At 54.9% G+C, this 24,734-nt stretch overlaps 2 protein-coding genes and 3 long non-coding RNA genes across 7 annotated transcripts; 3 read left to right on the top strand and 2 right to left on the bottom strand.

The window, feature by feature from the left end:
* Nucleotides 1–5,074: 5,074 nt before the first annotated feature.
* HOXC9 (homeobox C9) lies at nucleotides 5,075–12,888 on the bottom strand. 2 transcript variants are annotated; one of them, XM_025401729.1, is made up of 3 exons: nucleotides 12,848–12,888; nucleotides 7,674–8,268; nucleotides 5,075–5,987 (listed from the first exon to the last, which is right to left on the bottom strand). In XM_025401729.1, exons 2-3 carry the CDS (start codon nucleotides 8,209–8,211, stop codon nucleotides 5,743–5,745), a joined length of 783 nt encoding a protein of 260 aa, XP_025257514.1. In that variant the 5' UTR covers nucleotides 8,212–8,268; nucleotides 12,848–12,888; the 3' UTR covers nucleotides 5,075–5,742. The 2 variants fall into 2 exon arrangements, with proteins under 2 accessions (XP_025257514.1, XP_025257513.1); XM_025401728.1 differs by lacking the exon at nucleotides 12,848–12,888 and having other exon boundaries at nucleotides 7,674–8,330.
* On the top strand, nucleotides 8,390–9,375 carry LOC112634386. Its single transcript, XR_003121762.1, has 2 exons — nucleotides 8,390–8,690; nucleotides 9,127–9,375. It is a non-coding gene; the product is annotated as an uncharacterized LOC112634386 (long non-coding RNA).
* On the bottom strand, nucleotides 9,962–23,234 carry HOXC10 (homeobox C10). Of its 2 annotated transcripts, XR_003121760.1 has the most exons (3): nucleotides 22,370–23,234; nucleotides 18,874–19,216; nucleotides 9,962–9,976 (listed from the first exon to the last, which is right to left on the bottom strand). XR_003121760.1 is itself a non-coding variant. In XM_025401724.1 (2 exons), the coding sequence occupies exons 1-2, from the start codon at nucleotides 23,118–23,120 to the stop codon at nucleotides 18,939–18,941; spliced, it is 1,029 nt and encodes a 342-aa protein (XP_025257509.1). In that variant the 5' UTR covers nucleotides 23,121–23,234; the 3' UTR covers nucleotides 18,111–18,938. The 2 variants fall into 2 exon arrangements, 1 of the variants encoding a protein (XP_025257509.1); XM_025401724.1 differs by lacking the exon at nucleotides 9,962–9,976 and having other exon boundaries at nucleotides 18,111–19,216.
* Nucleotides 11,613–13,189, top strand: LOC112634385. Its single transcript, XR_003121761.1, has 3 exons — nucleotides 11,613–11,728; nucleotides 12,488–12,564; nucleotides 12,879–13,189. It is a non-coding gene; the product is annotated as an uncharacterized LOC112634385 (long non-coding RNA).
* Nucleotides 22,861–24,432, top strand: LOC112634387. The gene is made up of 3 exons (XR_003121763.1): nucleotides 22,861–22,904; nucleotides 23,297–23,416; nucleotides 24,230–24,432. It is a non-coding gene; the product is annotated as an uncharacterized LOC112634387 (long non-coding RNA).
* The last annotated feature ends 302 nt before the right edge of the window (nucleotides 24,433–24,734 follow it).

Genomic DNA, 24,734 nt, shown 5'->3' with positions numbered 1-24,734 from the left:
AGGGTCCAAATCTGTTCTGTCTTCTTCCTTCGATCCCGGAGACTCTCTTGCTACCTGCTATGGGTAGAGGAGAGGGTCAGAGGCGGTGGGGCTGGGGAAAACTCCATATACCCAGTCAGGGCCACACTGCCCTTTCAGACACCAGCCCCTGCATGGAGCAGGAAACCCAGGCAATGGCCACAGGCTTGGCTAGGGGCTCTGAGAGCAAAGCTGCTTATGGAGACTAAAAGGAAAGGGCAGCTGGGTGTCCCTGGCTTCTAGTTGGGCTGATTCAGGACATTTCTTCTTAGGAGACTATTTGCATCTGAGTTAAAGGGGACTGGAGTAGGCCTCTTACTTGTCCCCACATACCTCCATGCCAGAGGAAATGCCAGCTCAGCCTGGTGGGGCCCCTGGCTTCACTGCAGCCCCCTCGTCCCCAGGCAGGCTGCCCAGGCCAGGATGTGGATGGAAACTGTCAACAGACACTCTTTAAATATTTATCCACACTTTCTCTGGAGGGTTCCCCCAACCCCAAGACTGAATACATTTAAGTTAATTCTAATGGATTAAAGAACCTCAGTCCATCAGCACCCTTCTCTGGCCATAAGTGTGTACAATGATTTGGGCTTAACACAGATAGAGAGAAAAAGGGAGAAAGTGAGAATACATGTGTGTTGTGTGCATACAAATGAAAAAGATGAATAAGAATTATTTTTCCAGTCCTCTCCCTCACTAGTGTGTGAGGCTGTTACACCCAGGAAATCCTGGAGCACACTCAGGACACACACGCACTGTACGTGCTGCTTCTCACCCTGAGACACATCAAGTCCATGCTCAGTGTAAACTAGCACACACATGCCTGGAAGCATCCTTGCCACCTCATAGACACTGTACGCACATGTGCCCACCCAGGCACACATGCACACATGCCTGACAAACACAGATGAATCTTTAGGTCTTTGCATTATGAAAACAAAATGCTACCTGTTTTTCTTCCACATCCTGGGGGTTTCAGGGTTGGATGAGGAAGGAGGTGGTTAGGCAACCAGATCTTTTCCTTCCTCATCCGGAGCCCAGCTCTGGAGATGGAAAAAGGAATGGCGGTTCAGGGCAGGATGGTTTAGAGAAAATGAACACCTCCCCCCACCCAACCCAGTCCCTCTATTATCTAACTAATTGCTGGGGAAATGGCCACTCTCTGTCAAATTCCCAAAGGAGATTCACTGGTGCAGGCTGCAAGAGCTCCTTCCAGGATCCCCTGCATTCGGGGAATCCCACCCCCATATCAGGAGCTGCCCAAACTCTTAGACACCCGGAACTCTGGCATTGGAGCAGAGGAGGGAAGGGTCAGAAGAGGGCTGTGCCAGGGCTGCAGGCCTCCCTAGGGTCCAGAACAGTGGGAGTCAGGACAGGGCGTCTCTACCCCTACCACAGCTCCCTTCAGCTTTGGTTCCAGTCCTGCCTTTTCTGAGCCTGCTCTTCGGGTGCTGCGATGAACAGAGTGGACTCTGGGCTCCCAGCATCTGGGTCACTGGAGACTGTCATAAATACTTTCTCTTCCCAGCCTGGAAAAAGGAGGCCCAGAGGGCTGGATCCGCTCTGGGGCCTGCGCCTTATCATTTAGGGGGTGAGGGGGGGGGATATTTCGACATTTTATGGTCCAGCGAAAACCCTGCCAGAGAGCTATTCTTCCGGGCCTTTGTGTCTTGGAATGCGACTGTCCCGAGTGTGCCGCCACCGCCGCCTGCCCTGAGAGCCACCAGTCCCGCAACCCCTGGCCGGACTTGGTTTCCCCTTTTAGGGGTCCCTCGCCATTCTTTCATTTGTTTGTTTGCTTTCTTTTACACGTTATCTGGTTTATTTCGCTCCCCGAGCCTGGAAATAAAGGAACCGAAAGCAGCCATCCTCGCCGAGGCCGTCTCTGTTCCTCTCCCCGAGGCCTGCACCGCCCTCATAGGTACCACGGATTTATGTTCGTTTGTCCGGGTCATTCTGCCTGTTTGTGTTAATTACTCGCTGCCTGCTTTGCACTTATCTCCTCCACAAAGCGATTATTTTTGATGCCTGCCCTCCTGAGCCTTCTAAGTCTGCCGCCAGAGCGAGGGCCCATCTCCCGCTGCCACTCGCGAATTATTTACACCTCGCAGGTGAGAGGATTGATTTGCTGAGAGTCAGTGGGGCCGGGCCGGCCGAGGCGCGGGGCCTTCTCGCAGCGGCTGCGGGCCGGGCCTCAAATGTCAGTGCGGCCAGGGCGGCCGGGGGCACGGCCGCCTCTATCATTGAGCAACAGCGCCACCTCGCGTCCATTTGCTCCAATGCAGTCCGACTGGGAAAAAGCTAACAGAGGTCCCAGGCTTGCCCCAAAGGTGGGAAGTGGGAGGAAGGAATCTCCAGATGGGTGCGCAGGAGAGAGATTCCCGGGAAGGGAGTTGCCCCAGGACTGCTGTTCTTTTGTTTTCTAAGTTCTTGAAATAAAACCTTGTGAAAGGTTCCACACTGTTTTCTCTTTTTGTTACCCTCCCTTCTCCAATTAAGAGACTCTAAGCAAAGCAACTACCGCGATCTACCCCCATTCAGGAGCATTTCTGGGCTTGGAACATCTCCGCGAACGCGGATGCACGCTCCGAGGCTCCCACGACCGCCTGCCCGCGGCGCGCACCCTAAAGTCCTCGCTCCTCTTACCCTGATGCTGGCCCCGCACCGACTATTCCACCGCCTCCTGCAGGACTTTGGGGTGGGACTCTGACTTCTCCAGGCTGTTTGACCCCTGATTTGTAGCCCATCCCTCTCGCGCGCGCGCTCTCCACCTCTCCCTCTCAGCCAGTGAGGTCCTGTTCTCCGTGGGCCATAGACAAAACATTCCTATAATCCGATTTCAAAGGAAAGAGTGTCCACCTTATTTAAACCATAAAACAATTAAGCCCAGACGTCTAGCCAGCTCCGCGCTGCTGTTTTGTTCGGCCCCATTCAAAACCCAGAACAGGGAGACAAACAGCGCCATAAAAGTGGCATTTCGGGGCTGCGGAAATGTACCTATCCGCTGCCTTCCCAAGTGGAACAACCTTTAGGGTTTTGTGATTCTGACAAAGGAGCAGAGGAGAGGTGGGAGGGAAAGATTAGGGGAAGAGGGCGTTTGCTAGCCCCTCTCTACCCCCAGCTTTCATTTCTTTCCCCAGATGCAAGTTGTGTTGTTGTTTTAATTCGTAAATGATAGCGAATAAAAAATGATTCCAATCCTGACCTGCAGGCTGGGCTGGGATTGAACAGTGGGCCGGGCCGGGTGGGCCTGCTCTGCATCCCATGATTTCCTCAGGGTCCTCCAAGCCCGCGGCCCTCCTTCCTGCCCGCAGTAAGGCCGCTCAGGCCGGCTGCAGGAAGCAGGCCGCGCTGATGGACGCTGAGGGGAGGCGACAGAGCCTGGGAGCAGGGGCGGGGTGGAAGCCCGGAAACGCCGCTCTCGGTCTGGAAGAGAAGCCCGCATCCCGGCGCTCCCGACCAGGGGAGAGAGGGGTGTCTTGGCCTCCACTGGGTGGGGAACAGGAGTCAGAGTTCCAGAACAGCAAAATGGCCAAAGAGAGGTGTGAGGAAGGAGAAAAACTATAGGCAAAGCACCTTTCAAATGGACCAAGAAAACAATGCTTCTGGAATTGGGCAGGCGGTCTCTTAAGCTCGAAAGAGGAGCTGGTGCTTCAGCGACTGCGAAGTCCCTTGCTGCGACTTGATTGCCCCCCACTATTATCGAAACAAAATTTTCACCCCTTCCTACCTTCCTCCAGTCACCGAAATTGGAGTTTTTAAATAGAAGGAGAGAGTAGGAGATTCAAATGATGGGGAAGGGGCTGGTCCCTACAAGTGTCTCACCATCCTGTAAGGTGATGCTACGGGGAGCAGCACATGGGCTGGGGTCTCTAATTATTTTTTTTTCACGGAGGTATCCCCCAAATATTCAGAGCGATATCCCGCACCTTTGGCAGAATGGGCAGCTTGAGATATTAAAGGGCTATATTTCAAACAGCCTGATTTTAATAGTTTCCAGATTGGGGGATTTCCGAGAAAGGGGGCGCTGGGCCGAGGCATACCCGCAGCTTGTGTCTGCTTCTGATTAGCAGATTAAAACTGCTGGTTCTAGGAAGGCGCTCTGGGGTGCAGTACAGACGATCAGCCCCACTGGGCTGTTACACACACATCCCCACACCTTTGCGCTTGGGATCCCACAGCCACCAGGGAGCACCTACTCCTGACTAATCTCTGGCCAGCTTCCTTGGGCCTTGGGCACACCATCCCCCAGAAATGCTGCAGCTGCACAGCATGACCCAGTCACCCCTAGACAAACATTCAAACTAAATAACAGAGTAGGGGAGACAGAGATTGGGAAGAAAAGAACTAGGAGAAAGAGAGAAAGGAGCTGAGACTGCATTGAGAAGTAGAAACTACATCTAATTCTGATTGTATTGGCTTTGCCATCTTTCTCCTTCCTTCCTTTTTTCCTTTCTTCCTTTTCTTTCCTCTCTCCTTCCATGTCCCATCTCTTCTCTCTCACTCTCTGTTTTTCTTCTCTTTCTCCCACTGCAGTCCCCAGTGCCTGTCCTGCTCTCTGAGGCCTGCCTGGCCTTCATACTAGTCGCACACCCCCTCCCAGCCTTTTTTCCCAGCCATCCCTGCAAGTACCAAAGCACCAATGCAGCCAGGCAAGAATCCAGCCTGGGCCCTCACCCAGCACCCAACTTTCATCTTCACCTATCTCTTCCCTCCGATCTCTTGTACTCATAAATTATTACAATTAATTACAGCCAAGGAAAGCCATTCATGCCGTGCCTCTCCCCCGCACTCCATCTAGCCACCAGGAAACTTGTAGGCAGCCAGCCGGGGCAAGCACGAGCTGGGCCTGGGCCTCAGCAGCCTCCACCCCGCCCCCCGAGCCCCCCCACCCCTCCCTGACTGGAGAGAAGCAGCAGGCATTTGCCCTTCCAAGGTAGAAGGAGCCCATTCTCTGGCTCCAGCCTCCGCTAAACGACCTGAGCACTTGCCTCCTCCACAACAGCAGACTGGGAACCATAGGGAGGAGAAATAACGAGAACTGGATACAGTTGAGTTTCTGGTTTTTTAAGTGACTTCGATATATTAACACAGGGCTGTTCTACCATAACAAACAGGAGCACGTTACAGGACGGACGCTGGGGACGAACGCTGGGGATGAGAAGAAACACTGCTATGTACAGCCCAAGGCGCCGGCCTGCACGGCCCGACCCAGCCCGCGGCATGGTCCCCAGCCCTCGCCCCTCAGCTCCTGGGCTGAGAATCATTATGATGTATGTGTGTGTGTCTTTTTGTTGTTGTTGTACAAAATCTGCACGCAGAGCGCCCCAGGCCCGGGGAGGGATGGCCTGGACCAAATACGATACAGGGGGAAAAAATAGAAATATAGCAATTCAAGTACTGGCTTCTCTGAAGAAAGGAGAAAAAAAATCACATTTGTGTGTGTCATTTATTTCGGTTGCGCTGGGGAAAGAGAACGCAGTTTCTCTCCCCGCCTCCTCCTCGCTGGGTAGAACTAACTCTAAAACACCAATATCTCAACACTGAACCCTCCCAAATCGCAAGTTTTCTTTTCCCCTTCCTTTTTTTTCTTTTTAAGCTGATTGGCTTTTCTCTATCTTGCTCTTTCCTTTTCTTTTTCGTCTCTCCCCGGCCTGTGTTGGGGTATTTTGTGGGGTTTTTGTTTTTCCCTTGGCTGTGCTGAGGCAGCAGGCTGGGCAGTGTTTAGGACTGCTCCTTGTCGGTTTTCTCTTTATTCATCTTTTTCATCTTCATCCTTCGGTTCTGAAACCAGATTTTGACTTGCCGCTCGGTGAGATTGAGAACCCGGGCCACCTCATACCGACGGTCCCTGGTTAAATACATATTGAAGAGAAACTCCTTCTCCAGTTCCAGCGTCTGGTACTTGGTGTAGGGGCAGCGCTTCTTCCTCGTGGAGCGGGCGTGAATCCAGTTGGCCACGGGGTTGCCTGGAGGGCCAAACACAAGCAGGGGTCAGTGGAGCCCCTTTCCAGCCCAGGACTTCTGCTACTCTACCCCCAGACTCAGCCAGGCTCCCCAAATGCAATAACTGAACCTGAATTTGGACACATTTTGCTTTAGGAATTTTCCTCCTTCCTCGTTTTGCATTCTGTCCCCTCCCCAGCTTCCCCCTTTTCAGTTTCCAGCACCTAAAACTGTAGGAAATCCAAAGCTATCAAAGCCCCTCCAGTCTGGTCCTCAGCTTCAAGAGTAGTAATTTGAGAATATCCTCATAAAAAGTCCAAATTCCCAACCGTTTCATAGGCCCATAAACGCTTCTCTCTCTTGTTTTTTATTTTTATAGCAAGGTCTCTCTCCTCCCCACTTCCCTCCTCCTCTGCCCCCTCCCATCCTCCCAGCCCACGACCAAGTCCTGAAATTTTAGCAGCTCTGCTTCCTGACCCTGATAGTCCCTAAACCCCTCACCTCCCTCTGCAGCACCCTCCTCCCGCTTGGAGTTCAACCCTGCTGAGGCGAATTCTCAGGGTGATGCTGAAACGGGAAAAGTCTTTCTCCTCTCCCCAGAGAGCTGCTGGCCTTGGGGACAAGCTCCCCTATATCTTAGTTTTCCTGTTTGGCCTCCAGTGCCCCCCTCCTGCCAGCCCTAGGACAGGCTCTGCAGGAGCCAAGCCTCCAATTTCAGGTTTATGGGAGTAGCTGAGGGCAGGGAGGGAAGCCTTCAGAGGGGTATAATTAGGCCCTGGCCCCTTATGGGGCTGGAGGAAAAGATTTCCTGCAGCTCCCTCCTGGGACTCCCCCAGACACTTCCTCACACCCAGGGGGCTGCACCCCCTCCCCTGCTGTGTCTCCTTCTTTCCCCTTTTTCTGGCCCTGCAGCTCCCACCTGCCCCCCACCCTAGCCCTCCTGTGCAATCCTCAGAAGGTGCCTGTCTCCCTGATTGGAGTGTGTGTGTGTATGTGTGTGTGTAGAATTCTCTAATCTGGGGTGATGCCCACTCCTCATCCCTGATCCCCATTCTCAACCCTTAACCTCCAAGACCCTCAGAAGAGGGTTCTCAAGTTTAAGGAGACTCAGACCCCACTTTTGTCCCCACTTCTCTTTGAAAGTCCTGATCTCTCCAAGTTTCCAGGCTTCGGAATATCTCAGACCCCTCACCCAGTGCTCCTGGGGGAGAAGTCCATGGACCTTCTGTTCTATGAATCTCTAGTGGGGTGAGGACCTCCACGCTGACTGGGAAGCAGGGCTAATTCTTCTCGCTGGGGGTATCTCCTCTGTGCCCCCAGTGTCCTCCTCACCTCTTCCCCATCCCATCTCAAATCATAAACTGAACCTCGCCCCCAGCCCCATCCCCTGGCCCTGTCTGCATTTCTTCGAAAGTGGTGACTGAGCCAAAAAGCCTAGGCTGGGAGGAGGGGGCAGGGGTCTCTCATCAAAGCCATCTCCTGAGAGAGGAGCTCCCCTCGGCCCTCTCCCAACCTGTCTCCCTGGGCCCCCTTCTCAGACCTCCTGCCCCTGAAAGCTCCCCAAGGTAATTCGCTTTTATTGAGTCCTCGCCCCCTCGCCCCTCTCCCGAGCTCCCTGCACGGTTCGGGAGGGCTGTAATCCGGCTGCCCCCGCCCGTCCTCCCCTCCCCTCCCGCGCCGGTTGTAAAGGAAAATTGCTCCCAACTTACTGGGGTCCAGGTCGGCCTTCTCCTCTTTGTGCTTGCTGCCGGCGAGCGCGTCCGCCTCGGGCGAGGGCAGTGTCTGCGGGGCGCGGTCGCGCAGCTCCCCGGGCGAGCCGTACATGTAGTCCGGATAGCTGCGGCCGTCGCCCGGGCCGCAGTCCGCGCGGCGCCCGGGGTAGGCGTCCGGCTTGAGGGCGTAGTGACGGCCCCCGGCCGGGAAGCTGGGGAAAGAGACGGCGCCGGACAGCGGCTCGAGCCAAGTCCGCATGTAGCGCGTGTCGGCGCCGAGGTGGGGCTGGGGGCCGTACGGGTGATATACCACGGACGACTGCGAGGGCACGGGCGCCCACGACGTGCTGAATACGGCCGGCTTGGGCGCGAAGCTACAGGACGGAAAATCGCTACAGTCCGGCACCAAACCGCTGGGTCTGGCGGCGGCGGGGTGAGCCCCCGTGGCCGGAAACCTGGACGCTAGGAGGTCTTCATTGTCGTGAGAGATGAGCGAGTCCACGTAATAGTTACTGATGGGCCCCGTCGCCGACATCGTAACGGGGTTTTACATACATAAGATTATTGTATGAACTGTATATGTACTTTTTATCTGCTCACAGAACAATCAAGGCAGGTAATTATTTTTCCAGCCTTTTCCCCGCAGCTCATTGGCTCCCCGGCCCCCACGTGATCGTATTTACCCAAAAATACGGCGCGGATCAATGCGCAGGGGCTTTTTTTCCTTGCTTTTTTTTCCCCCTCTCCCACCCCCTTCCCTCTGCTGCTCCCCGCGACCTGCGATTTCCTGGGGGTCCGGAACTCTGGACCCAAGGCACCGGTCACCCGCTCAGGACGGCTCCTAGCTCATCTGAGAAGCCCCTGTGCCCATGTCCACCCATAAGCAGATGGCCTCCCCCCAACCATGAGGATTTTTTAATGGGGTGAAAATGCCAGTCCCCGAAGCCAGGGTTCTCGGACCCCAAGGGCCGAGCTGGGCGCGGGAGCCCCGCAGGGGCGGGGAGGCCGACCGAGGTAGGTGGAGGAACTATTTCTTGACGTAATCCGTCTCTGTCGGCCCCGACGCTCCCGCAGTCTCTGCGCGAGCCGAGATCAGCGATTGTCAGTTCGGAACGTGGCTTTTAAAAATGCGTTTTTAAATAGTGTGTATGTATGTATTTCTTTCAGGAGCAGCAGCAGCGGTGAGGGAGGGAGGGTGGGAGGGGACTGGGGAAGATAAGATACAGGGAAGGAAGGAGGGAAGGGGAGCGTTCTTCTGCCACTGGCCAACTCAGCCCCCCAAATCTAGGTTGGGGAAGCCTGGGAAAGGTGCTCCCTGGGTGGGAGGGGTAGAACCTCAGGATCTCATACACCTTTATCAGCAGCCTCAGAAGTCTTCTTTTTGCTTTGGCACAGATATACAGGCGCCTTTATTTTAAATTTATTGTCTATATTTATCTTTCTTTGCCAGCTTGAAGAAGTGTAGGAGAGATCCACACAACTTAAGTGGGGCGTCCCCATCCCATCTTCCTGCTCACCCTCCTTTGCCCCCAGCTCCATCTCTGCGACACTTCCCCCACCCCCACCCCCTAAAAAAGAAGTCACTCCCGGGCTCTGTCTGCAGAAAGCCAGGGTGAGAGCGGGCAAGGCAAGAGAGCGACCTCGGTCGTGGGCAAGTAGCTTGTTTTTACGTCCTTCAATAAAATTTTTATGAGGATCATTTGATTGTTCATAAATGTGTCTTTCATTAAATAAAATTGTAGGCTGTTTTTGGAACGGGAAAAAAGCAACGGAGGGACGGGAGAAAGCAATTTCTTTGGGGTCGGATGCAGGAATTCCAGAGGGGGCAGTGTGATTGTAAAGGAATATCAGACAACTTGGATTCCTCCCCCCAATAAGTTGGTTGCTACCTCCTCCTTCAATTGAGGGTTTGTGCCCAGCCCTCTGCTTTCCATCAGACTGTCCCATGGTGGTGTAGTAAAGGGGGGCTTTAGTCAAGTAGGAAATTATCAGTGTGGGTGAAGAAGAGGGGGCATGGAGGTTGGCTGGGGGCGGGGGGAAGGGACAGGTGATGCCTCGAGAGAGATGGTGCACTGAGGCAGGGTAGAGTGAATTTGAAGGAGGGGTGCAATTTCAGGGTCAGAAAGGAAGAGTCCCAGTCTGTGGCCAGGGAAAATAGGCAGGAGCTGAGGCTGAGATGCAGGCTCTGGAGGCAGCAGGGTAGGAGTCTTCCCAGACCCAGCCACGCCTGCCCTTCTTTCCCTCTCCTGTCCCCAGGAGGGGACCAAATGCCAGGGGTGGGGGCGGGGGCTAGTTTTCTCCTGCATCTCTGTGGATCTTTCTCCTGTGGGGTGGAGAAGGGCTGGGGAGAGTGTGTATAGTATGTGTGTTGCGGGGGAGGAAAGTTGGGGGGAGACAGCTGCAGCTGGCAGCACCGACCCCAGCTCCATAGGCCCACTCCCAAGTCTCTGCTCCTCCCCCTCTCCCGTTCTTTCCTTTTCCTTTTCGGTCTAGCGGGGCGGTTTAACGAGGCTGGGATTTCAACGCATGGGGGAGGATGAAGGATGTGTTTGGTTGGGGAGAGGCTACTTGGGGGTTCAGCTCCTTGGCGCCACTGTCTTCCCCTCCCTTGAGCTGGACTGAGCTGGGAAACCCAACTTACAAGAAGAAACAGAATATCTCTTTGGCCTTGATGGAGTTGGGTTAGCTGTCAATCAAAAAATCTCCCTCACTAGTTCAAGGAAAAGACAGGAGGTTCCAGTACCCCTGCCGAGGCTTTCTCCAAATCCCCAGTGCAGCCAGCACCTCCCCCAGCCCAGAGTGGCTGAGGACCCCGCCCGGCTGTTGGGCGGCTGCTGGCAGCGATGAGCAGAGACATTTAGCCCTCAGCGGGGCCCGGGGCCAGACTGCGACCAAGAGGACATCAGGGGACAGAGTCTGAGAGACTGAACGCGAGACAGCCTGGGACAGACCAACTGAAACACGGAGCCAGGCCCAAGAGAGGAAAGAAGGAAACGGAGCATTAGAATAAAGAGAAAAAAGGGGGAGAATTAAAGAAGGAAGGCAAGACGAAAAGAGATAGGAGAGCCGGGAAAGGCAGGCGTGCAGAGAGGGAGGCGGAGGAAGGGCGGCCGTACGCAGGCAGGACGGGGCAGGGGCGAGCTGGCGGAGCAGCCGTGGCATTGTGCAGCCCGCAGGCTTGCCGGGCCTTTGCCGCGGGACCGGCTCCGGGCGCGGCAGCCACTTCTGTCTGGACACAAAGGCGGAAGAGGCCTCCTCTCCTGCCCCTCCCAGGAGACTTGCTCGGGTGGGTACACTAGGCCTCCGGGATATAGAACCCCATATTGGCCCAGACAGCCGCTCAGGCGACTGGGGGCTGAGCCCTGCTCTAGTCAAGGAGCGAAGAAACAGAAGAGGAAAGAGGTTTCACGCCTGCTCCTCCTTTGCGTGTTCTCCTGGCGACAAGGCCAGCTGCCCCAGCCTCAGCTTTCCTGGAGGAAAGAGTCCCTAAGGAGCCTCCCCTATGGGCCTCTGCTATTTGGGAAAGTTCCTCAAATAGACATCGGGGCGGTAAAGAGACGCCCCCTTCTCTCCTACCCTCTTTGAACACCGCCTTCTTTTCAACTCTTGAGCTGCCTGCGCACCCTGCCTGCCCACTCTGCGGAGGCGGCAGCAGCGGGCAGTGAGGATCACTGGCGGGATCCCTGCTGCCGTGAAATCCCCTGTGAAACCAAGGAGACTGTCGCTTTCCTTTATTTTATTTTGTTTTTTTTTTTCCCGGGAGTATGAACTCCGAACTCTTCCCACTCAGAGGCAGGCACGACTGCGGATCAGGAAGCAGGCCTCGCCCACAGCCCCTTCCCAGCCAATGCCTCATTTTCCCTGCGCCTTTCGAAGAGAGGCGGCCTTGGGGAGGGGGGCTAGAAGAGGCTGGGAGTCCCGGAGTCCACTGGGCGGAGGTTCCGCAGGTCCACAGCTGCATGTGGCCTGTAGCCCCCATTCTCCACATTTGGAGGGGGGTGGGTGGCAAACCAGGGCTTTGAAGCGGACCTGCAGATTTCCCTCAAATCCAGGTTTGTAGGTGCGGGGGGCGGGGCACAAAGGATATGGGGGCACCAAGAAGGAAGGTCTGTCTTCCTGGGGTTCAGTTACTCCTTCTGAATCTTCTGCCATACTCCAGACTCCCCCTCACCCACACACTCCCTTCAATTTTCCTCAGCACCATTGGGGCAAACCCAGGGACTGGGGGCCACTGGGAGTTCTTATTGGGGAGGGGGAAACCCCAGCTTTAGCTCGCAGCTGTGCATTCGCTCTGTTCTTACAGTTCCTTCCTACCCCCTAAAGACTTCACTGGGCACAGGAGAGACCCCTGAGGGGGAGGGGCACCCTTATTCCATCACCTGAAACCTGGGCAGCTGCGGCCATAACCAAACTAGCACCGTGGGAAGGACAGGCAGAAAGATAGACAGGTTAGAGTCGTCCCCTCCCCCTGCCCCGCGCCTTCCTTTTAGTGATTTAAATTCCCTCCGGTTCAATCCACACCGTCAAGTTCGGATTAAATTTAAAACAGGCTTTCTCCCGTGCCCCCAGCGGGCCATCCCGGCTGCCGCAGGCAGGGAGCCCGCTCCCGGCTCGTCAGCACCCGCCCTGCGCGGAGAAGGCCGTACTCCATTTGCTTTCATTTTCCTTCTCCCCCTGAAATGGGCTCATTTCACCTCTCCACTGCCCTCTCCCCCTCCCCGCCCCCTCCCCGGTTCCCCTCTACTTTCCCCCCTTCTCTCTCCTGATCCCTCTTTGTTGGGAAAAACACACCCACACACAACTCCTCCTAGCTAAGGCCTGCGCTGGAAGCAGAAACTGAGTTCTCTTGGCCTGCCGCGAGGAGACCCGCGTCCTGCCCCCACCCCAGGTGGGTATCTGGGATCCCTACACGCCAGGAGTCAGGTCCCCAAGCGCAGCAGGAGTGAAATCCTCAGGGCCTGTGAACGTGGCCCTCTCAACGCCACGGCCTGCCGGGCCTGCATTCCCGCCGGCGCCCCCGCCCTGCCGCTCCGCAGCAAACGGGGCTATTTCCGGCTCCCCCAACATGGTCTGGTTTTCCAGCCTGGGAGTGGCTGGAGGGGGAGCCGCCCCAGAGCTAGAGCCGCTCCCTGCCCTGCCCGGAGCCCCAATGGCCCTGAGCGCCTTGTTACCTGATCTTTTGTGTGATGTATGTGTCGCAAGGAAATTTGCAGTGACTTTGGAGCCCAGACTGAGGAAGCGGAGGTGGCGAAAGGAGAGACAATACGGGTCCGAAGTACAATTAAGGGGCCAGAGCCGCTCGTCTCTCCCCCGCCCTCCTTGCCCGACTGCGAGCTGTCTGGCCTCAAACCTCAGGGCGACACGCGAACCTGGAGCCGGAAACTCAGCCCGTGGCAGAGGGAGTCAGAGGACTCTGCATCCAGGAAACAGAAGCAAAGCGCCCTTCCAACTTGGGGGCGCCTTAACCAGCCCCGCTGAGTTGCAGAGAACCCAATGAATGAAAGTGCAAATTCCGCCGTTTTTCCCGATTTTTTTTTCCAGCCTTGGGAAGGAGAGCTCAGGGTTTGGGGCGTCTCAGACAGAAAGGCAAACCGCGTCTCCTGAGGCAGACAGACCCACAACATGAGTGTGAGCCTGAGATCACATACAGGTTCAACATTTCCCGAGGCCTCTTTGCCAGGCCCGGCGGGCGCCGATCTCCCTACCTTCTCTCCCTCCAGGGCCTCAGACAGAGAGACCCAGAAGACTCGGTCCCTCTGGTTTGGTCCAATCCCGCTTCGGAAGCGCCTTCGTTACCTGCTCCTCCGCTCCCCACGGCCATAGATGCAGGACAGCCGCCTCCCGCCTGGGGAGGGAAGCCCCGGCCACCACGGCCGCCGCCGCCCGCCCTCCTTCCCTCCCTCCCTCCTTCTCGCCCTCCCTCTCTCTCCCTCCCTCGCGCGCTGCCGCTCGCGGGGCCCTCCCGCGGGCAACCTGCTCTGGACCAAATCCAGGTATCTCCGAAAGAGAGAAAAAAGAAAGGACCTCTTACGTGGAAAAGAAAAGAAAGAAAGACCGTCCATTGCATTTATTTTTCATGCTGTGACCATTGGTCGGCCTCAGTTCAGACGTCCAGGACTCAGCCCGGCAGCTGCAGAGGTGTGCAGGGCCTGCTGCCTCGCCCACGCCGACCGCCGCGCCCGGTGCGCCGCGTGCTCCACACTCTGGGCCGCCGCCCCCACGGCAGCCCAAACACCCAGCGGACCTCAAGGTCCTTTCTACAGACTCAACATCCGGTTGCCCGCCTCGCCGCCGGCCACAGCCTGGGAGCCCGCTCTGCTCTGTCTGCGGCCAAAGTCCATACACAATCCACCTTGCCGGTGCTCTTGCGCCCTGCCTGGGCACCCCTCCTGGCCACGCAGCCGTCCGGGCCACACTCGGGCTGCGGCCCGGCCCAGGACTTCGAACCTCGCCCCCTGCGCGACCCACACAAAGCCCTGAGCCCTGGCGTTGCCGCCCGCAGCCCCCAGTCCCCGCTGCCGCCGCCGCCTTCACCTGTTCTCGGGAAGGGCTGCATCTCCGAGCCGAAGCCAGGCCGTGGGTCGGGGCGAGGTCCCAGAGAGGCCACAGCGGATCTGTCAGGCTGAGCCGAAGCCCCAGCAGCAGACGAGACATCTCAGAGACCAAGGCTCGCCTTGGCGAGCTCTTGCCTTTTCCTCCTCTCGCAAGTCTCAAACACTCACACACTGAGAGTTCAGCTCTATAAATCCTGCTCCTCTTTCCCATATCATAATTAAAAAAAACCAGTAGGGGAGGTTTTAACTTTTATTGCGATTTCTGGAGTTGGGCTGAGAAGCATATATTAAGTTTACGCTTATGCGCTCTCGGCGGGGAGGGTCCTTTAAGAAATAAAAATCCATCTTAATATCAGCAGACGAGAGAGGTAATTTTTTTCTCTTCTCTTCACGCTGTTCCTTCTGAAGACTCCCTTCCAGCGAAGCGAATAAATAATTACCATCGCCTTAGCCATGATCCACGGCCTCCGGCCGGGGATGGACTCTGACCACCAGACTGGCCCTCACCTTGGCCCTATGAGACCTCGCTCCATTTCTCTGGATTTGGGGAGGAGACACCTCAACCCCTGGCTCTATGACCTCCCACACATAAGCTCAACAGCTCTGAAACGGAAATGGGGGCACAGAGACCCAAATCACAGAAGTCGTTCATTGGTGAATTTCGGCCCATCAGGGACTCTATCTCTAAACCAAATGCTCCTGAGCACCCAGTCCCTGCCTGGGATACCCTTTACCCCAACTGACTGTGTGCCTGGGGCAGCCTGAAGACTCAAAGGCTGCTAGGAGCCCCCAAACTAGGGGAATCCCTTGCCTGCCTCCCACCAGCTGGCCTGCCTCTCTGGAAACTTCCCCATTTCCCTGGGAGCCATAGAGAGGTTTGAATACTTCTCTCCAAGAGAAGAAATTTTTTCCCCCACAAAGGGATGGGGGATAGACAGACCAACAATTCAGCTAGAGAGACAAGAAACTCTATTCTCATTTTCTCCTCCAGCTTCCTTAGCAGTCAAAATAAATATGTTTGCATAAAAGAGAGGGGAAAATAAATGTGTGTGTGTATAAATACATGCAGGGTATTTAAGAGAGCCTGGGGGAAACAGACAGACACAGAGCCTACACTCATACAAGGTCACATATATCCCTCCCAGCAGATGACTGTGAGAATATAGAACTCTGTATATATTTTGTTACGGGGACATAATGTTGTTTCCCTGTTTAGAAGTTTATAATATTTTAATAATCATAATAATTTCACAGTAAGAGAACCAAGAACCTGACCTTCTTTTGGCTTCTATTCCCCAGTATCTCTGAGAACAGGGGTGTATCTCCTCAGTCTCCTTAACCCCTCCCCCATTTATCCCCCCCCACCCCACTCCGCCAGCAGGCAGGCAAAGAAACCTCTTTTGAGAACTTTCTCTGTAGCAACCGGGGGCAGAATCGAAGAACCAGAGGGGGAAAGGACTAGAGGAACCTTTGCAAAGTTTCACAGGGCTCAGATTTTCCTCTACCCCATTCTCTTCCCCTCCTCCCCCTGGCATCAGCCAACAACCTTTCCACCAACATAGCAATGGTGGTCACGGGCAGCCTCTGTTCACCCATACGTTTCCACATAGTGCAAAGACAGCCTGACAGTTACAGTCACAGAGACCGAGGCCTACGGGCCACAGACGACTAAACAGAGACCAGAGTCAGGTTTTTGCCCTGATGTTTCCCAGTTGCGTGTGCGTGTGTGAGGGGTTCTACTTGGACTTGATGGCTTTTCTCTAACCTACCAACACCCCAAACATGTCCTTCCCCTGGAGATGGAGCTATAGAAGGGGAAGGGGAAATGGCTGGGCTGGCACTCAGAGTTCCCCAACTCTTGGAACCTCCAGGTACCCTACTTTTCTAAGGGGATTCTTGAGCCCCAGTCAACTGGAGGTGGTAGGTGGGAGAGGCTAACCATTCCGGAGACCCTCTTCTCTTTCTGTCTCCTCTCTCTGCTAATGATTCTGCCCCACCCTGCTGCCCAACTGAGCTCGCCCGCCAGGCCACCTCTTACTCAAACTCCTGAATTTCCTTGGAATTGGCTGGACCCTCTTTGTCTGTCTCCATCAGCTGGGCCCAGGAGACAATAGCTGCAGGAAAAACTCCTCTCCCTTAGTTACAGGGATTGGGACAGGTTGAGGAGAGGACGGCATAAAGCAGGGTTCTCCAGACTTGTTCTGCAACCCCACTCACAGCTTGCCCTCCTTGGTCTGCACCCACTTTGCCCTATCTGGGAGGGGGCAGGGGGGCAGTCCCACTGGGAAGGTAGGAGTGGGAGAGGTGGGTTGGGGCCCTCGACGAAAACCGACTGATGTAACTCAGGCAGTTTCTTGTTGCCGAGTTCAAAACTCAATCCCAACAACATGAAACTACCTAAGCCACAGATCAGCTGAGCGAGCAGGGCGGGAGATTCAGCTTTGCATCTATCCGGAGGAGAAGGGAAGGGGGTTGGGGAAGGAAGAAATTCAGCCCCGTCCCCCTTTCCGCCCCCACAACCTCCCTAAGGACTAGAGAGTAGACTTTGGGTTGCTGGGTGGGTAGGGAGTCTGACTGCCTTCATTAGTTTCTGGTCTAAGCAAATCGCTCAGGAAAAATCTAGTGAAATGGGACCGCTGGCCGCCAAATCCCGGCCCCACCCCCAGCACCGCAGTGGAGCTATTCCCTTGCATGTGTCCCTGGCCCTGGGGGAAGCTGGATCTTCCTTCCACTCTGGAGCTGGGTCCCCTCTCTTGTCCATCTGGCTCTCCTGCTCTTTTCTCCTAGACTCCTTCTGATCCTCTCCCTCTCAGCTCGGTTTAGGCTTCTCAGCGAATGTGGGTGGCTGAATCATAGCCCTGTGCTCTGGAGCCACTTCCAATCAGGCCACTTGCCTGGCAAAACCCTACAGCCAGGGAGCACAGGGAACAAGAGGCTGGACGAGGCTCACACCCAAACCAGCGAAAAGCAGGAAAACCTAAGCTTCAAGCTTCAACCCGCTGTACTCCCCCTCCCCCACCAACAGACGACCAGACTGAGCAACACCTAGACCAGAGTGTCGACCTCGAGGAGACCCAGAGTGCCCGAAAACATAAAGAAGCCAAAAACCATCAATTTATCCCTTTAACCGTGGAACTCCCACGGCAATGGGCCGGGGAGGGGAGGAGAGGGAGCTCCCAGTCGCTGCCCTCCGCTGCCAGCGGCCACAAGGAAAGCCTGGATTCTCGGCAAGCACAGATGCCCTAAACACCTTCCTCCAGGCTCTGTCCGCTGGATGCCGGGCACCTGGGGACACCGCTCGTCCCCACTCCACCGCCAAGAAAAGAACAAGAAACCGCTTCTCTTACCTTGTCGCTGCCTCCTCCTGCTGCTCTTGGCGTTTCTGTTAGCTGCTGTTGAGGTTGGGGGGGCTGAGCTCCTCATGCCCCTCCAGTGGTTAAGTTTATTCCTTTCCTTGGATGGGTGGGGGGCTCTTTGGGTGACCCCCAGCAGCAGTGGGGTGCGCCCAGCCCAGCACCCCAGGCAATCAGATCCGTCTGCTCCTCAAGATTGCAGTTTGCTCTCTGCCTCTTTCCCTCCTCCAGTCACCTTTAAATGCATCTTTTACTGCAGCACCACATTATATTTGCAGATCATAAAATCCACCTCTCGCGCGCACCAAGACCGTCCTGACATTACTGTTTTATGACCTTGACTTATTGTGGTCACCTGGATAATATTTAAATCAACGTTATGGTCTCTCACTTACATTAAACCCACCAAGAGACGTTCTAGAAAGGCTCTAGGAGATGAGTCAAACACAAAACACACACATCCACACACTCAGCCTCTTTGGGGGAGGGGGTGTCGCTAAAAATCACTAAAACCAAAAAACCATCCGTTTGAGGATTATGATTCTGGAAATTTATTAGATTTTTTTTCTCCATTAAGGAAGCTACATGCAAAAGATACAACATACAGAACATCTTTAAATAACACAACTCCCAGACAGGAACAGGGCAATATTGGGGGGGGGCATTCTGTTTTTGCTTTGCTATGTTCTATTTTTAATTTTTTTGTTCCTCTGGATGAAATTTCTGAGATGTTAATAGATGGGGGATGTGGGGGTGCTGGGAGGGGTGAGAGAAAAGCAGAAAGCAGTACAAATACGAGACTTCAAGCAGATTCTTAGAGCGACTGGGAGGTAAAGACACGGAGAGGGTTTGGTGGAGGCTCTGGGTGCTACAGCAAACACATGAACACTAGCCGAACTTTCCAAAACGTCTATTAGTCTAAGGAGGAAATGCAGCAAGGAAGGAACGATTCTGCCTGTGCTCTGCGAGATTACAGACCCTCTCTGGTTAATTTTTTCCTCTTTTTCCCCTACAAGCGGGTGGATTCGATTTTAACTTTGCATGGAGAACAGAATGCTATGTGTGAGTGCGTGGGTGAGTGAGGGTTTGACACACACACCAGCCACACTCCCACCCCCATCTATGAGGGCACACACCACACCCCACACCCCGGCACCCCATTTCTCATGCTTTAAGTGGAAGCATCTTCGCAGCACGAACCATAGGTCTCTTGGAAGGAGAGTCTGAGGTCTTTGCCTTTTTTGCAGGCGCGTTGCATTTATACTCAGGGAGGGAAAAAAAATATATCACCAGGCACAAAGGGAGGAGGGGCGGGGAAAGGAAGGCGGGGGAAGGGAGGAGGAGAGGCCTCGAGCTCAGGTGAAATTAAAATTGGAGGTCAGTTCCCGGATCCGATTCTCTCGGTTCATTTTCTTGAGTTTCATTCTGCGATTTTGAAACCAGATTTTGACTTGTCTGTCTGTAAGGTTAATGGTCTTGCTAATCTCCAGGCGGCGCTCTCGCGTCAAATACATATTGAACAGAAATTCTTTCTCCAATTCCAGCGTCTGGTGTTTAGTATAGGGGCACCTCTTCTTCCTTCCGCTCTTTGCTGTCAGCCAATTTCCTGTGGTGTTTTCTGCCTTTATCTCCTCTGTTAAAAATAACATTATTTGCATAAGTATCCCTCGAAGTCGAAAACCCTCTCAGCGCTGCAGCCTTTGCCAGCCTGCTGTGGGGTGGCTGAGGGAGCATAGGGGAGCTGCTCTTGCCCTAGGGGCCTGGCCGGTGGGCTCCTCTTAGGTTCAGGGTTCTTACAATTTCTTTGGGGCTTAGACTTAGGGAGATAAAGGGAGGAAGTTCTTGCCTCCAAGCGTTTATTAAATTAAATTACCCAAGTCCACCTTAATCTAAAAGATCCTGAGTACCCTCGCTTTCCCCCAGCTGGCTGACCCTGGCAGATTCCCTACATCTTGCCAGGTCCCCCCTTCTCTCTGTTCCATTCCAGCTCTGGAAAAATCCAACCAGAAGGAAAAGCATTTTCCAGGCCCCAGACCAGAGCAGAGTCCACCCACAGCCCAGAGAAATTACCAGAGAACTTTGACCTGTTTCAACTTGGTGGAGGGACTTTGTTCTAGGATCTGTGGCCAGAGGCCATTGCAGTGGTCCCTGCACTGGACTCCCAGCTCTTATCCCAACCTGAGCTGCCACAAAGTGACTCTGCTCCCTTAGGTCTCCCATTGCCATCTCTTCCTCTCTTAATCATTTCCCCCAGGTATGTGTAGCTGAGGCGGGGGAGCTTGTGAGAGCAGCAGAGGTCAGGGACAACAGAGCTGGGGTATCCTAAAGGGTCCTCAAACAACTTTCCTGGTCAAAGGACCTAAGCTCAAGGGAGAGACATATCCTGAGGAAATGCAGCCTCCTAGAAACCCCCTGCCCAGTCTGTGCATACGTAGATGTATATGCCTGCAAGTACACATGTATACCTGTAGAGATACACACACCTATACATGTAAGTACACACACACAGATATGTACATGTGTCTATTTATGTAAGGAGATACTATAGAATACTGTGCATTTCCCATGATCTTATTGACAGCCTCTCTCCCTGACACACATTTTTGCTGAAATGGACCAGCCCTGCTTCTCAAGCAGCAGAAGGGAACCTGGCCATCTTTTTAAGGGCAAAACACAGAGTCCAAAGACCTGAGAGGACACCCAGCAAAGGACTCTGCTGATGGCTCTGAGCTCTCTCTCCTCCCTACTCCAAATCAGACTGCCAGATTCCTGGATCTTATCTTGATGGGGGTGGGGTGGGGCGGGGGCCTAAGAGGAACCAGAAAACACACAAAAAAGGCAAACTTGAGGCTGCAGTCTAAAAAATCTGAATGTTTCGAATTTTCTCTCCTGTCTCTGCACCTGCAGCCTCTTGCCAGATTGTTTACAGGCTCTCCACATGTAACCATGTCCTGTTTATTTTCTTACTGAGGTTGTTAGGTTTGGTGGGGTGGGGGGACAAGATAAATTATAAATGGGGAAGTTTAGCCAAAAGCTCTCTTGCCTCTGGACTGGTGGAGACATCAAAATAGGAGGAGGGGAAAGAAGGACACAGACAGGGTACAGGGTAAGAGGGATTCCTTGGGGTGGGAGGGATTAGGTTGCTGTGGGGACAGCTAGAGAAAAAGGAGAGCCTATGGGAATGGGTGCAGGTCGAGTTAAGAGGTGAACTTGTTAACCTTGACTTTGCTTTTGGTGGGGCTAGAATGCAGCTTTTCCTGCCTCAAATCTCTCCCTAACCAAGCTCAGGGTCAGTAGAGAGGGTATAAGATTAAATCTTCACACTGCACACGTGCCACAGTAAAGGCTTCCAGGCTGTAGGCGCCTCACTCTCCCCCTCATGAACACACCAGTGCTCATCTTCCAGTCAGTGTCTCTATGGGGATGATTTGCCAAGGCCACCTTTGCAGACCCAAGAGGATGAGGCTCTGCCCTTGCCCGCCAAAAGAGTGCCCGTGCATGTGTGAGTGGCATGTGTGAGTGTGCAAGAAGCATGCAATACGGATGTGTGTGAGTGTGGCACAGGTCGCCCGTAGGCATGCGTGTGCGTCGCGTCCATATACAAAGCACCAGGAGATCCAGGCCACCCCTAGCCTGCTCCAGTCTCAATATTTCATCTGCCTCTATACCCAATGAGCCCCTTATATTCTGTCACCATTAGCCGGTGTTATGGGGAGCAGGTTTATTCTTCCCCGTTGGTTGGGCCTTTTTCTGAGGCTCTTTGCTACAACTTTTCAGGAAAAGTCGTTCCCCTCAGCTTCCCTCCCCTGCTCCCGTTTCCTCCACATTCTTTCCCCAAGTATCAGAGAAAGATCCTCAAGGCCTCCAGCTCCTACAGCAGAAATGAATCTTGAACTCTGAGCTTGAACTCTGGCTGGGCTTTCTCTTAACCCAAATTACAGTGAAATCCAACCAAAGCCACATTCCCTTTCAGGAGAAAACCTCTTGCCACGCACACAGAAATTTCCCAACCACTCATTTGTAAGCTGCTTTTGGAAACCAATGAAAAAAGATAATTTAACTAGAAAAAATGGAAAAGAAAAAATTAAAAGAGGAAACAGAAAACTTACAACATTCCAAATGCCCTGTTCCAACGCCATCCAAGCCAGGCATCTGGAGGAGGGAGGGCCGTGGCCGGCAGCCCTTCACCTCCACCTCTTCCGGCCCCAGCCTCGCTGCCCAAGGCCCCCGGCCGAGCCAAAAGCCGCAGGAGCCCAAGCCGCACGCACAGATCAGACCCACAAACAACAAATCGCGTTTCGCAGGAAACAATTTTCAACTGGGAAAACGCAGTAAAGAGAACCCCCCCCCATCTCCCCAGCTTCCCTAGTCCCTGGCCCAAGATCGCCATTTTAGGCTTTTTGCAAGCCCCTGACCTGAGCTGGCGGACATCAGCTCCCCAGGACACCAGCATTGAGAAAGCATACCACAGCCAGCACGCGCCTGGGAGCAGCCACCCGTCCGGGGCAGCACACTGCGCCTGCAGGCTGCCCGCGGTGCGCACCGCCCCCGCCTTAGCACCCATGGCCGAGGCCGGGCAGACACCTCCACGTCGCCGCTTACCTTCCCCAGCTAAGTGACGCGCCATCAGCCTGGAGCTCAGCAGACACTAGCCGCAAGCCAGGGTCGCATTCCCGAAATGGTCTGGGGCCTCCTGGGCCCAACCCTCTCCCCTGCCCGCCTCCCCCGGCCGCGAAGACCAAGTGCCGGAACGTCCCAGTAGCGCCCGCGGCCCAGGCGGCCTTACCTTTCGCTTCGTTATCCGAGGTGTCTGGGCTGGAGTCGGCAGTTTTAGCCCTCTCCTTTTCGCTTTCCGAGGGGCTGCCTTTAGGGCCCGCCAGGCTCTGCTCCGTCTTTATCTCATTGGGGCTAGGGGTCTGGTTGTCGGACTTGGGGGTCTCAGGGAAACTCACTTTGCCGCCCAGCTGAGGCGATTCCAGATGTTCGGCGCGCGGGTTGAGACTGGCCCGCTGCTCGAAAGGGGCTTCGAAGTCGTTGGCCCCGGAACAGTGGGGCGTCTTGTCCAGCGCGGAGTAGCTCGGGCTGGCGCGGTAGTAGCTGGGCACGGGTACTTCGTGCTCCCCAAGGCAGGACTCCGGCAGGGGGTGGGAGTAGAGAGCTGCCTCGGGGCCACTTTTCGCCCGCTTCTCTGCGCTGTACATGCAGCAGACATTCTCCTCCTTGACACTAGGTGGGTAGGAGCAGGAGGACAGCGGCCTGCCAACAGGTTGTTCCAGGCGATAGGCGGCTTTGGGGTCGCCCCAGGAGTCCAGCTGCGAGAGGTAGGACGGATAGGTGTTGAGGGTGAGGCTGGGACTGCCGCCCTCGTCCCTCTTGGAGAGCGAGGGCGCGAGCCCGCAGCCCCTCATCACCCCGCAGTTGAAGTCACTCCCAGACTGCATATACATGCCTGCGCTCCGGCTATAGCGCTCTCCTCCGCCGGGCGCAGCCAAGGGCTCCGTGTACGAGTTCGGAGTTACATTGCGAGGGCATGTCATTTTCAGAGAGAGGGGTTTTTAAGGAGCAATACTACAGCGGAGGAGCTGACATCTTTTTTTTCCCCCATCCGGGAGGGGGGGCGCGGTTGGAGGGGAGGGAGGAAAAAGAAGGGGAGGGGGGGAAATATCAGCTCCATAATTATCCGCGCGTTCGGTTCTCACCATGTGACGGCTAGACCAATGGGATTTGAAAATGGCCTTGATGATTCAGACGGCCGTGACGTCAGCGGGGTCAAGTTGTCGGCAGGCGGAGCGCGCAGAGTGGAGTAACAGCGCCACCTAGCAGCTGCCTCGGGGTAGGGGCACCGGAGCCCTTCCCGGCGAACAAAGGAAGCGACCCCCGGGCTGCAGGGGCGGTAGGGGGGTGGAGGGGGATGGGGGTGAGGGTTCTGGAAAGAGTGGGGTTTGTTTATCCAGTAACCAGCCTGTAACTCCTGGGGAGAAGGGGGCGGAGAGGGGGAAAATGCGGGAGAGAGGGAGAGAGCGAGGCTACCCAGGGCTCAAAACAGTCAAATTCAAATTAAAAGGTCGAGACACGAATCAGGTACTTCTCCCCACTCTTCATCTCCCCTTTTCACCTCCCCGGCCCCGGCTCCCGCTTCTTCCCTTGGGGATGGGAGTGGGGTGAGGTTTTTTTTGTGGGGGGAGTGGGGGGATCTGATGAGCAGAGAAAGGGGAAAAAAAGTTAAGGAATCCCAAACAGGACTAAAGTTTCTGCTCTCCTGCCTCCTCTTTTCTCCGGACTTGGCCCTCGGGGCTGGAAGTTTGGGGGCCGCGGCGCTGGAGGTTGGTGGAGTTGCAAGTTCCCTGTGGGGGTTGACGGGGAATCTCCAGCCTCTAGGGTGGGCCAGGGAGGGGGTCATGGTCACTTCATGGCTGCTCGGAAAAGGAGGTTCCGAATGGACGCGGCGTAGGAGAAAGTGGAAGCCAGAGACCAGAGGCACCCGATCCCCGACCCGAGAGCTGCGGCCTGGGCCTGGCAGGCTGGGCGGCTCCTGGGTCACCATCTCAGGGGCCCACAAGGCTTTGGCCTTGGAGCCGGTTCTGCTACTTTACTTCAGGCCCTAGCGGCCCTCGCTTTCCGCTTGACCTTGCCCCCACTAAAACAGGGAATATTCCGGGAAAGAAAGAGGGAACCTGCGGAGCCTCGGTCAGTTTGGAGAAGTCACGTATGACACGGGAACCAGCACACAAGACACAACAAAACCCGACCCAGAGAGGCGTCCTTTACAGAGCGCATGGGCTGGGAGCATGTTTGAAAGAAGACAGACCAGTCTATTTTTGTGGTTGTTTTTAAATAAAAGGAAGAAATAAGGGGAACCGTATTTTTCAAATAGTTATTTCCGTTTTTCCATCGCCTTCTTCCAAAGCGAACTAAACTCTCCACCCCTTCCTCAGGAAACGGAATCTGGAGAACAACTTGTCTTTCCGGTCGCCCTACATTTTTCCCTGGACAGAGCCTGGGGTTCAGACTTTTCGAAGGGCTGGAGGTTGGCGGGGAAAGGACTGGAGTCCAGCGCCCTGGCGTGGAGGAGTGAGGAGGCTAGACCGCTTCTAGGGAGGCCCAAGCCCGCTGCGGCTAGAAGACCACAGAAAGAAATCCTCCGAATTTCC

The sequence above is a fragment of the Theropithecus gelada genome, chromosome 11, assembly GCF_003255815.1.
Source record: "Theropithecus gelada isolate Dixy chromosome 11, Tgel_1.0, whole genome shotgun sequence".
Taxonomy (NCBI): domain Eukaryota; kingdom Metazoa; phylum Chordata; class Mammalia; order Primates; family Cercopithecidae; genus Theropithecus; species Theropithecus gelada.
Note: the sequence above shows the minus strand (reverse complement) of the source record. Positions and strands in the feature narration are given on the sequence as shown.

Coding starts and splice junctions, on each gene's coding strand:
- HOXC9 (XM_025401729.1), bottom strand. CDS start 8,211: ATGTCGGCGACGGGGCCCATCAGTAACTATTACGTGGACTCGCTCATC. Junction 5,988..7,673: donor GAAGGCCGACCTGGACCCCA/GTAAGTTGGGAG, acceptor TTGGCCCTCCAG/GCAACCCCGTGGCCAACTGG.
- HOXC10 (XM_025401724.1), bottom strand. CDS start 23,120: ATGACATGCCCTCGCAATGTAACTCCGAACTCGTACACGGAGCCCTTG. Junction 19,217..22,369: donor CTCGGATAACGAAGCGAAAG/GTAAGGCCGCCT, acceptor TATTTTTAACAG/AGGAGATAAAGGCAGAAAAC.